This window comes from Mercenaria mercenaria, chromosome 2, assembly GCF_021730395.1.
Source record: "Mercenaria mercenaria strain notata chromosome 2, MADL_Memer_1, whole genome shotgun sequence".
In the NCBI taxonomy this organism is placed as follows: Eukaryota; Metazoa; Mollusca; class Bivalvia; order Venerida; family Veneridae; genus Mercenaria; species Mercenaria mercenaria.
The window spans coordinates 81,349,798-81,363,572 of record NC_069362.1 but is presented as its reverse complement, the minus strand read 5'-3'; the positions used below and the strand labels follow the sequence as shown (position 1 = coordinate 81,363,572).

Here is a 13,775-nt window from a genome sequence, read left to right as displayed (position 1 = left end):
TAATTCTTGCAAAAAACAGAATAGAGTTATGTTTCTTGCTGTACAGAGTCAGCTTTTGATGGTGAACAAGAGTTGCAAGTTTCCAAGCAATAGCTTTAATAGTTTAGGAGAAAGGTTGACATAAACATAAAATTTAACCAAGAAATCTGATATTTTCTAAGTCCAAAAGGGGCCATAATTCTTGCAAAAAGCAGGATGGAGTTATGTTTCTTGCTGTACAGAGTCAGCTAATGATGGTGAACAAGTGTTGCAAGTTTTAAAGCAATAGCTGTGATAGTTTAGGAGAAAAGCTGACCTAAACATAAAACTTAACCATGCAACGCCGACGCAGACGCCGACGCCGACGCCAACGCTGACGCCTATCAAGTGATGACAATAACTCATCATTTTTTTTAAAAAATCAGATGAGCTAAAAATGACAATCTTCACCATATATCAGGGACGTAAACATTGGTCAGCTGTAAATGCCAAGGTTTTTTTTTTTAAAATATCTAAGCATGGATGAAAAAGTTGCAGAATGGGCAAGAATCGCACGTCACAGTACGCATTTGTGCCAAGTTATATTAAAAGCCGTTGATGAATGGACAAGTTATGGAGAGGACAAAAAACAAGCCCTGCTGAATTTTGACCTCCAATGTGACCCTACCCATTCAGGCTAGGGGTCTGGATGTTACAAATACATTCATCATGTGGAACATTTGTGCCATGAAATATTAAAATCCTATTATGTATTGCTTAGTTATGAAGCAAACACAAAACAGATACTGTAAACCTTTGATCTTCAAGTGCAACCCCTTGATGGAAGCTTGATAACTGCGTGGGCACGAAAACATTTCTGTTGACATGAGACACCCAAGTGTAACCTTGACGTTTAAGTTTTCGCATGAAACATTGGCTTATTATTATGCGCATTTGTACCAAGCAATATCATTACACCCTGACTGATGGACGGAATGACGGGAAGTGCAATCTTATAGTCCTCAAAACTGGTAGAAAACAAATAACAACAAGCAAATTCGATGAATTGGTATCCCCCGCCGAAAGGGTTTGTGATGAGGAATGGCAAACAAATATATCCGGCAAAAAGTTAAGGATGTTAATAAGAAGCAAATAATTTCATTAGTCAAAATCAATTTAACAGAAAACAAATGTTTAATTAAAGAGTACATAATAAGTGTATGATACTTTGATCCTGACTAAAGAATTTATTTTGAATGGGATATGCTTACTGTAATAAGCTTAGCTTTTAAAATTAAATGCAGTCAACTGAAATGTGAGGTGGGGGAATGGTACAACTTGCATGTTGATAAATATTCATGGAAGGTTTGATAAAAATCTAAAATAAGGCATAAAAAAACCATTTTTTTAGGGGAGGAGGGGGGTTGGGAGGGGGAGGGGTGTGACCAAGGCAAGTGGATGACCAGGTGTGGGTGAACAACTTCACATGTTAATAGTAAATGTTCAGGGAAAAGAAACTTCTAAGGGCCATAACTCTGGTGTTTCTAGAGCAATCTGACTGAAACTTGTGGGGCCGCAAAAACTCATAGTGGTGAACATGTATATGAAGTTTTATATAAATATTCCCAACCATTTCCTAGATATGGCTCCGGACGAACGGAAAGACGGACGGACGGACGAACGGACAACGCAAAAACTATATCCCTCCGACTTTCGTCGGGGGATAACAAGACATACGAGTAAAAGCCCTGACAATATGCGCATGCCCACTTCATGTTGATGACGCGAGCCAGGTTTAGATGAAATTTGATGGAGACTGTAGGAGGAGTGGAGTACACTAGAAAGAGTGTTGGAAGTTCAAATATCATAAGCATCCCAGGTACTCGACACCATGCGCAAAAAAGAATAAAAGTTATCCTTACTTTCTGATAGCTACATCTTGTCCGACTTTTTCATTCAGATTACTAACCAATGTTTCTGCACATCCGTTGATGATTGGGATTAGCTGACATAAAATATTATATCATATTTGTAAATTTATATCTTCATGTAAACTTGTGTCATCCAGTCCATATAACAAAATATGTATACATATTTTCACAACATCCACAGTCCTATAGAAATTAACATAATTTTTCATAATGAGCGGCGTAACAAATTTCTTATTACTTACTTACTGACATGCGCATATTTTTTCACAAAATGCTTAGCAAAACATTCATGCACGCAATGTTCGCAACATCTGTAGTACAACAGATATATGCATAATGTCTCACAATATCAGTAGCACAACAGACATTCATATAATTACTTACAACATCTGTTGCACACCAACAGATATACAACAATTGTAGCACAACAGGCATGCATATTTTATTGTAACAATCCTCAAATTCCAACAGAAAATATGAAATCTGATTTAAGCTGTTTTTCTTCATTTTGTTTATTATGAAAAATACAACACAAATAAAGCATTACCATAGCAACAGATACCATAGCAATGATGCTTTAGGTCAAGTTATCTATAACTATAACAATTTACATCAGTATAAAATTATTCTACTAGTCATTCATTCCTTTTCAGGTAAAAATGTTAACTCGATTGTTTGTTAACATATAAACATATTCTTACATTTTTCAGTTTTCCTGCACTGAAGGTAGGTGTTATGATATTTCTGGTTCTCTTCCAGGTTCGTCCCCTCATGAAGAAAAGTGTATTCAACAGTAACTTTGGGTGGTTACTAATTTGCTGGAAGGAAAATTATTGGGTGCATTGGAAAATATAAAAACAAATGAATGATGGACTTATTGCAATTGTAATGTCAAATTCACCAAACTGCAAGACATTTTTTAAAATTGTAACTTTGCTCCCAAGAAAGCCTTAAACAATTTAATTTTGTAATTTTCAGCCTCAAGTGTACTGTGAGTTTGACATGACTAACAATTAACAATCATTCTTTGACGTTTGATGGTTATAGGCGCATTAGAGTTCATAAAACCATTTTCAGTCGTGAGATCACAGTGACCTTGACATTCGACCAAAACAATGTGATGTTAATCTTGGAACTTCTGAGAGACATCTAGCGACCACAAACAACTGTTCCATGAAATTTGGCCGTGTAAACAAAAGTTCACTCTATTTATTATCAGAAACATTGTTTAGTCTATAGGTCAGTCACTGTGATCGTCATCTTTGACCTAAAAACATTTTAAACACTAGGAGATTACAGACAATTATCCAATGAACTTTAACAACCAAAGGTCAAAGAGTTATTTAGTTTTATTCAGAAACCAAATCATTTGTACAGACAAAAGTAAAACAATACGCTCCTATCCTTCACAGGGAGAAGCCGATAAAGTTTTAACTCTCTTTTGAAACTTTTGAAAATCTTTAATTACTATTTAATGAATATCTGGCATTGAAAAAAAGAGAAAATAATAGAAGACTGGAGTAATTGTTTTTGTAAAACCACATTTTGAAGTTGATTTTTGCAATGATTTCAAAACACAGAAAGTAATGAAAGAACCTTAAATATCCTACATGACCGAGCTTTCTCATTAAATAATTTAATATTAGTAAATTAATGCAAAATATGAATAATAGCAAATTTTAAAATGACTTCATTTGTACCACAGAAGTGTTCAAAGTGTTATTTTATTTTATTTGACATATGTTCATTTAAAATGAATCGATTTCATGACATCCTTATCATGAAATTTGTTGGTTTCAATCTGCTCCTTAAAATATAAAATTACCCGAACTGTTGGACGTTAAGCTAAATATAACAGAATGGTACCAACAGATCTATCCATGAAGTTCTGGAAGTCTTTGATAAGTACAACCTTCAATATTTCTGGGTCTGTTATCACAATGCTTGGTTGGTAGCCACTGTAGAAACTGAAATCAAATAAAAAGTTGTTTTTTTTTGTGTGTGTTTTTTTGAAAAACAGAGCAAAAACTAATTAAAGAAATATGTGCAAATGGGATGTATCAGATCTGTTTCAATAGCCAAACAGGTCGACATAACAGATATGTTTCTGTAGTCAAACATTTCTAAACTACTATTATCCATTAGTTTAGCCAAACTACAATTGCGAAGTTTCAGATCAGTTTTTGTAGTCAAACAGGCCTTAATTACTACCACTTTGTTTCAGATCTGTTTCTGTAGTCTAATCGTTCTAACTTACAGATATTCATTTCTGTAGTCAAATTATTATAATTTTGATGTTTCAGATGTAGCCAAACAGGTCTAAATTACAACTGCAGTGTTTCAGATCTGTTTATACTGGCAAACAGTTATAAGCTACAATTATCCATTTCTATAGCTAAATTACAAATACAATGTTTCAAATCTGTTTATATAGTCAAACAGTTCTAAGCTACAATTATCCGTTTTTGTAGCTAAATTACAACTGCAATGTTTCAGATCTACTTCTGTAGTCATACAGATGTAAATTATTATTATTATTATTATTATACCAGATTTATATAGCGCCCTTTTCATGATAAACACGTTCAAAGGCGCTTTACAGCAACTGCAGCCACACAGGGCGCGAAATCATCCTCTACTAGTACAGAGACAGAGCGATCTGACCAGAGGGACAGAGTGAGACAAAGCCCCCACAGAGAGATCAGAAATCAGATACAGGCTTATCCGGCTAACTTAGCCTAGCTCGTTGCGAATAGACAGCCTGGTTCTTTAACGTGCCCAGTGTATAGCACTGATACACGCAAGGATTGCCTGGGTTCCTGACCAGTACACCTCTAACTGGGTGGGAAACACTGAAAAGCGTTTCTGAACATTCCCGAGTAGCTGCCGGGGATCGAACCCCGACCTCAGGATTGGAAGGCCAGTGTGCAAACCACTGAGCTATCCGTCCACCCATGTAAATGACATCTCTATAACTGCATCACTCTTTCCTAGATATCTGAAAAACTTGTGAAGATGTCACTCTTCTTTTTTTAAAGATTTCTTCTACAAATCAGACTGCAGTTTTACCAGTTTATTGTAGTAACTGAACCGGGCCACTATACTCAGCTTTTTGACATACACATAAAATCACTGCTAAACCTAATACAAAGATCAAAACTGTATTCACATACATTTCAATACACAAACAAATGAAACAAAAATGTCCCAAAGTCGCTCGCTCGAGTACCATTGCTTAGACACTTCTAAAGACCAAAATTCGTATGAAAAAAAATCTTTAAGGCGATGTCAATCAAAATTTTCAATTGTAAGCTTATTTTCGTATCAAAGTTTATGTTTTTGTTACCACATACCAAAAATGTTGTAAGTTATCTAAAATTATGCTCAGTATTACGAGAGGTGTTATATTTGAACACGTTACAAAAATATGTATAACTCATTGCAACAAATATCCGTTACAATAGGAAAACATTCAGCAATGGACCAAGACGTAGAATTTGTATAAATAGTTTATTAGTCCAATTTCTTCCATTTGTCCTTGAGATCAAGTTTAAGCCATTGTAGATTTTTCATAGTGTGCGCTTTGCAGTAGTGTATTCAGGATTGCCCATATATTACTGCCTATTGTGGACTCGTACAAACACTATGGATTCCTTCCCTCGGGAGTTATCAAACTGAATTTGTAAGATTGTCAAATGTTTGTTTAGATGTATGGGTAGATGCAATGTATAAGTGAAATATCATTATTGAATGAAATTTTCAGGAAACAAACTATAAACATTTGTGTCCACAAATGGTCAAACCAATGTATTAAAACTTTTTCTGTATACCATTTAGAGATTGGTTCATTTGCTGAGACAAATTCGAATCTTAATAGTTAGTATTGCCTTGAAACGATATACCAGCTCGCAGCATATGAATCAAGCTTAATAATATTCCGCATCTCACGATCATTGTCACCTTTTCTGATATAAAAACCTCCTATGATCCGTTTGTTCCACCTAGGGAGAACATAGCCTTATCACACGATGTCAGTCCATAATGGATACCGTGCCCAGTACCTCGGAGCATGGACATCGGAGCCTCGTTAGTTCTTATGAAACATAGGCATTGTAAGTGAAATAAAGTATTGTTGTTTCACAATGAATGCTTAGGATTTTTGCTTCACGGAACTTGCTACATATATTTCTTACAAATACATGTCCTAACTCAAAACATTTACGAGTAAATTTTATAAGATAATTAACAGTTGACAATGTCATCTGGAGTGGTCGTGTACACACAATGTTTCCACATTATATGAGTCAGGTTTCCATCAAGGATATTTGTGCCAAAACATTCTTCATGCTATACATACTTAATTAACTTGTAATACATATGACCCATGCGGTCATTGAAACAGCTACAACAAGACTCAGATTGAATTCAAATGAAATGGCAAAGACACCGGAGTCCTGAGGAGTCCTGTAAGCGTAATAATGTCTTTTCTTGGCTTGCGTAAATACAGCACTAATGCTACACTCATGTTGCGACTTGTCTATTGTTTCCGTTTTACTTTTCTTCGGTTTTGGCACCTTTCTTTGGTTTAAGCAGCTATAGCGTTGTTCTGCATAGAGTATATGCATTAAGAACTTGTTATTTCTATCATAGTCAGTATTTATTTGGAACCGCTTATGTAAACATTTCCATTAAAACGTCAATATCATAAAAGTATATGAACTGAAAATAGCTAACTTTCAGTGTGAGTGAAGTAGCAGTAAACAAATGCTTTGGTATGATTTTATACATCATGTGTCATAGACTCTCAACAGCGACTCAAGTCCGACTATTCTAAGCAGGGTCATGTAATGTACACTAGACAATTCTAAGCGGGGTCACGCTATACAAACTTTAAGAAAATAGAATCAGGGTCACGCTATATATAGTAGTGTCACGCTGTATAAATATATGACCATCCTAGACCATCCTAAACATGTTCAAATTATATACATGTGACCATTATAAGCTGTTGCATACAACATGCGTGTGTCTATTCTAAGGTCACGCTGTATACATGTGACCATTCTAAGCTGTTGCATATAACATGCGTGTGTCTATTCTAAGGTAACGCTGTATACATGTGACAATTCTAAGCTGTTGCATACAACATGCGTGTGTCTATTCTAAGGTCACGCTACATACATGTGACAATTCTAAGCTGTTGCATACAACATGCGTGTGTCTATTCTAAGGTAACGATGTATACATGTGACAATTCTAAGCTGTTGCATACAACATGCGTGTATCTATTCTAAGGTCACGATGTATACATGTGACCATTCTAAGCTGTTGCATATAACATGCGTGTGTCTATTCTAAGATAACGCTACATACATGTGACAATTCTAAGCTGTTGCATACAACATGCGTGTGTCTATTCTAAGGTAACGATGTATACATGTGACAATTCTAAGCTGTTGCATACAACATGCATGTGTCTGTTCTAAGGTAACGCTATATACATGGTCATGCTATATACATATGAGTGTTGTAAGCTAGGACGGCCTATAAACTTATGACTATTCTAAGCATTGTCATGCTATATACACATGACTGTTCTAAGCAAGGTCTTGCTATGTTATGGCGACTAATCTTTAGCAGGGTCACACTTTACAAGATTACAATTGATGCAGGAATCAAGCGTCTGCAACAGACTTACCCACAAACTTTACCATATTTCTGCAGCCATTCTTCATCTGTCTTGTTTATACCCTGCAAACATACAGTCTACAGTGTATATTGGGCCCTGCAGTTTCTGACAAAAACAGTTTAATTGTCAATATGTCTCATTAAAATAAACAGGTCAGTTAAAGAAACACAAAAACATTATAGATATTTAGGATCAATTTAAAGAAGTTTAAAAGGTATCTCTTTGACATCATTCTTAGTTGGAATAAGATTGTTAAATTAAAAACTAATGATAGTAAGTTTGACATGATTTTACGCAGTTTCTTGCCCACATATCGACTGCACATTTTCTATAGGGAAAAAATCATACTTTGAAGATTTGTTCCAGCAGATTTCCAAAGAAAGGCAGTGGCGTTGGTCCTGGGATACCTAAACGTTTCAGTATCGTAAAATGTCGATACAAAAATCTGAAAAATAACAGAAAAATTTACAGCAAAATACAACTGAAGAACAGGTTGTTTTTCTATGTGATCATATATGCATTTAAGATGCTCAATCATATTTCATATTCAAGCAACTTCTTATGATGTTTTAAATTTCTCATGTATTCTGTTAAAGATTTATTTTGGGAACGAAAATGCCTATCACATAGAGCTCAATCCCTATTAAAATATAATTGAGCCGTGCCAAGAGAAAACCAACATAGTGGCTTTGCGACCAGCATGGATCCTGACCAGACATTCGCGCAGTCTGATCAGGATCCATGCTGTTCGCTAACGGTTTTTCTAATTGCAATAGGCTTTGAAAGCGAACAGCTTGGCTCCTGACAAGACTGCGCGGAAGCGCAGGCTGGTCTGGATCCATGCTGGTCGCAAAGCCACTATGTTGGTTTTCTCATTGCACGGCTCATATCTTTTCTGTGTTTTTATGATTTTTATAATAATTAAGAAATGAAATGTTTTTTTTCGGTGTCCATGCGAAATGAACGACAGAATAGGAGCGGCAATTTAATTATTTAATTTGCCGATCCACTCTATCGTTCGTTGCGCATGAGCACCGAAAAAAAAATTCATTTCTCATAATTACATTATATTTCCTTTCTATTTGTAAACAAGATTGTATTATAAACTGCACACATTTTGTTACATTTGACATTAAAATCAGCTTCCCAGCCATTCTGTTAACCAGACGGAACAACGGCGAACTCATCTAAGGAACGTTCTCCCTGACTATACGCGGACGTCGTCAAAAAACGTTTACGTAACTTTCGCGCTTTTCCTTTTGCTGTTCATACGAAATGAACGTCATAATTTTCAATGGAAAAGAATAGGGCGAATGTAAATATTCCCACTTTAATATAAAAGTATATAAAAACAGACTATTTCTTATGATTTTAATGTCATTTCTAGCTTTACACTTGCATTCGATAAATTTTGGAATATTTCAAGTATCTGAACCAAAAAGCAAGTTCAAAAATCAGCACATGGCTTCCAAATTCATTTGTTTCAAATCTATTTTGATTGTGACAAAGAAAGAGAATAATGATTTTACAAATTTCATGTAAATATGAAATTGCTTATGAAAATCTTTGACAAATACAATACAACAGCTCTAAAATTCATATAATTACTTTGGCAAAGTATGTCTATCAATGTCAGGATACGCGTTGTATGACCCAGGGAAGTGCCTATGCCTTTAGTATCTTGAACAATCAAATGGGTCCAATCGCTAAGGTGACTATGTCTTAGACTAGCTGACAAACGATGTAGAATGTCCTTTGTTAAAACGTATAGCTGTTGAGACCAAATATCTCATACATAAATTTTCCTCTGCCTACCTTGCCTAACTGATTCGTGTACCAATGATTCGTAACTGATTTTTAATTATGAACTAGATAATTTCAGGGATCAGGCAAATCACTAAATGTTTCAAACTAACAATCTTCAATTTATAATAATTAGCTCAAACTCCTATAGGCTGGAGATTATACTTGACTGGTCTTTTTGTTGAAGTTCCCGTCAAACAATGTCTTTGAATCAAAAACATACGAATCCTATCGCATAGATGCTCGGCCTCTGTCCTCTTAAGTTGCAGCTCTATATGACTGCTCTGACTCCTGGATGCTCAGCGCCTATATGCTATCACATGTAGCATTTAACTACCATAATTTATACGTATATTCCCAATGCCTTGACTGTACTTCGCCAATAACGCTGAACCGTCTATAAGCTGGAACTCTCCTACTAGTACTATCTCAGTAGATTACCAAACTCTTTGTCTCAGCTTTTCGATGCTCAGTCTATATTTGCAATCGCCTTTAGCATTCAACAACCGTTAAGGTAAAATCCCTATGCGCTGGCCCTATAGCTCGAAACCTTGTTGAAATTCTGCAACCTTTCTTTAGTCTATGAACTTCAAACGTCTTATTTTTGACAATTTATCCGCCCTGACAGGGTAGTTACAATAACTTCCTTATCAAGGTACTGGGACAAATAATTAGTTGAATCCTCGATGTGTCTTCTTCTATAGCTGGATACCGAATGATCTCTCCGTCATCCATCCACCTATTTATACCTTAGCAGACGTGAGTCAGATAGTTAGTTATTTATGTTTAATCAGGGACCATCCGACCTTTTGGGCACAGTATAGCATTTTAGCTATGTAGAGTATAGATCCACGGCACGTCACCAGGCATGCCGTTAAAAATAAATTTTTGAAGCCAAAGTGGTGAAAATTTACCTCTACGCAATTTCCGTAGAGTATATGCCAAAGAAAAATAATTTTGATGCCAAAAGTGAATCACTGTCACGGCCAATGAGATCTAAACGACAGAGACCCGTAAAGAGACATGGTTGCTCAAAGGCGCCCTTAAAAGGGCGGTAAGTGCTGCAAGCCGCTGTTAGCAGACGTGAGCTTTGATTGGTGCTATTTATAGAACTTGTTTCTGATTGGTCTAAATTTATACATGGTATTTTACAACGAGTACTTGCTCTAACAAATATCTGTTTCCCTTTAACTATTGTTTATGGCATAATGTGTGATGCTGGGATCCAGCTATCAACATAATGAACCCAAATAAGCCACAAATGTCCCAAATCCTTTTATTAACAGCAATTCAACAATCATTATAGCAATTATAGCATGAAAAAGGGAGTCAAGCACTATCTATCTGTGCTTATGTGTAACATTATCAATATATCAAACATACAAATTATTCTGACAATCAATTTCATGCTAAACTCTGTCTTGATAGGAAAATCAACTTCATGTATTAAGCGCTCAGTGAACACAAGTGTTAATTATCAGTTGTTAAAGTTTACTTAACTAAAATCTTACTAACCACCTTTCAGGACACACTAAGAAGTGGTGGGTTGCATTGTTTTAACATGATTTGTCTCCACATTTCCAAAGTGAAGGTAAAATATTAAGCAAATCATGGTACTATTTAAAACATATCTTCAAAGAAACAGAGGAATTTAATTACTTTAACCACTTCCGCAAGTTGTGAATTTCTGCTTTGAGAAAAAAAAGAAATATGTAAACTGTGCCGTTTCTTCCCTTTTCTACTTACAAACCATACTACTTCATTCTACAAGTTTAGATAGTATTCAAATTCATTTACAAATAATAAGGCCTCAGCCAGTCAAAATCCGTTATATTTACTTAAAAAATCCGATAAACAACTTCAATTTGGTGTGGCCTAAAGTAGTCTACACTTAATACGTGTATAACTAAACCGAAGAATTAATAAATAAGAACCAGAAAGATTTTTACTGAACGAACGTTACTGCATTACGCAATTACTTTAAATGCATGGATGTGATAAACTTTGATGGGTTTTCTACATTTGAAATGAAAATCTGAAAATGAAATATTTTAATAAAAGATGCGCATTGTATATCTTTTATGTATGTAGATTCTACTTCCACCATTTTGGAATAAGAAAAAGCACCATTAATGAAAGAATGCTAACATATATGTACGGCTAACTCAAGGCCATATTTAAGGACGCTCGCTACAGTTTCGTAATTTTTTTCTCAATAATAGATTTTGATGAAATGTTTTGTATTAAAAGATCATGTTATGATGTATTGAAAAATGAAATAAAAATACTAGGTCACCAGCTTTGTTTCAATTTAATTTGCCCCTAGATATGGTGCTATTTTAAACATTTTTCAAATTTTCTGTAATCCTAAAATATCTTTCAGTAAAGTAAAATAATCAGCATAAATTTGAATATCTAAGCATTTTTATAACGGAAAACAATATATCTATTTGAAACATACTCAGAGAAATCAAAAGAACATGACTTTGTAAAGAAAGGAATACTTGTTCAGCAGACCCAAGGGCTATTTTTGCATATTTTTGTCAGTTTTAAGTTGGTACTTCTGCTATTTTATCGGGTTTCACATAATAGAATTTAATCAAACTCTGCACACACCTTTGGTTATGTCTACCTAATCTAAAACAAAAAGAAAATTGATAGGTCACCATATTAGATTTCGCTTAAATCAAATTACAACGAGGTGGGGTATGGCGGGCATTTATACAACGCAGGTTGGTACGAAATACTCTTTCAGTGTTTGAGCAAATGACTTAGAAATATATATATATAAAATTATCAAACGGCAGATTTCTTAATAAGCGGATTTTAAGGTGTTTCTGAAGCATTTTGATGGCATAGAACGATGAAGGTTTCCGCCCTTTTTTTAACAAAACCTATAGTTTACGAATGTACGGTACGGGTACGGTACGGGATTAGAAACAGCTGTGACTCAATGCAGAGTTTGAGCGCTGGTATAAATAACAGACTCCAGTATATGTCGGACTGAAGCAATTTGAACTAAAAGTACTTTAAATGTATATATTTTGTAACCATGGTGATACTTATCCTAACCTTTAGTCAGTGTATTATATATTTTGTACATAAAATGCCTGCGAACATACATTAATTTGCGAATTTCTGCCGTACGCGACATTAGATAATCACTTCCGGGCATGCGCAGAAGACCGCACCAAGTCTGCAGTGAGCTACATCGATTAGAAACACAACCAAACTGGCACGGTGTTGGGGTAAATATCGACCCGTCCGGAAAAACTGTAGCGAGTGCCTTTAATAAATGTCTGCACCATATGTGTACGTAGCTACACACTCTTATTAAGTTTGTAAACTAATGTAATGTTCTATTTTTTTACTCGACAGGTATGATAAAATATTATACATACAAGTATGAAACATGCTAAAACTAACATAACTAGATTTGATAATTAACTATTAAGGTTCATCAAAAGTGTTTGGAGACCACCCCTGAATTTTGATTTTGGAAATGTATTCCTCAAAGACCGTTACTATTTATTATAAATATACTGAATTGTTTAAAGGAAGTAGGGAATACATTATACAAAGGTAAGCTACTTTAAGAATAAGTATTTTGTGTAAAATTACATGTACTCCGATCGTCACAGTTCTATTTTGTAGAAAATATCAAACTTCTTTTTCAGAAGTATTTTTTCTTTAAATATGTTTTGTTTGTGTCTGTAACATATTTATCCAGGTACTCCCGGTATTGAAATACAATTAACTTACATATTTTCTGAAATATATGAGTTTTTTTTTTTGTCATTTTGACAGCTCTACTTTCACTTTCGTTTTGCAGTTTTTGCAACGTTTTGAAATGTGCATGTATCGTAACAATTTTAACACTGGGAATACCTGAAGAAATATGTTAGGCACACAATAAGTATAGACCTAATGTCAAAATAGTTTTGAAAAAGAAGTTTGATATTTTTTACAAAACAGAATGTGGACAAGCAAAGTACATGTGATATAAGAGAGCTATTATTATACCGAACAAAACAACCTCTCTTGAAAGACACTTCTACTCTTTCTGAACAGTTTGGTATACAATCTATGAAAAACAAAGGCCTATGAGGTCTAAAGACATGAAGCGAAAATTCACCCGAGGGGTAGTCTCAAACACTTCACATGAACCTTAATTAAAGCAATTTGCAGATTAAAATATACTCACATTGCTCCTAGAGTAAACAGAAGAATGATCAGTTCCCATGACAACCAGTACTCTCCAAATATATCCATCCTTCCGATTGCTGTCCAGGATCTGTATGTTTCAAACAGTGTATAACTATTTTAGTGTGTACTGTACCTTGTACTAAACAGGTGCATATTTCACTATGTCAAGTATATTTACATTATCATAA

At 34.8% G+C, this 13,775-nt stretch overlaps 1 protein-coding gene across 1 annotated transcript in view; it reads right to left on the bottom strand.

The window, feature by feature from the left end:
* LOC123564413 (cytochrome P450 3A25-like) overlaps positions 1–13,775 on the bottom strand; it is a 45,615-nt gene extending 31,840 nt beyond the window's left edge. The window contains exons 1-6 of the mRNA XM_053537053.1: positions 13,586–13,775; positions 7,927–8,023; positions 7,588–7,640; positions 3,760–3,856; positions 2,591–2,707; positions 1,881–1,963 (exon numbers count right to left, since the gene is read on the bottom strand). Coding sequence (XP_053393028.1) covers positions 1,881–1,963; positions 2,591–2,707; positions 3,760–3,856; positions 7,588–7,640; positions 7,927–8,023; positions 13,586–13,653 — 515 coding nt within the window. The 5' untranslated portion in view covers positions 13,654–13,775. The remainder of the gene's footprint in view (positions 1–1,880; positions 1,964–2,590; positions 2,708–3,759; positions 3,857–7,587; positions 7,641–7,926; positions 8,024–13,585) is intronic.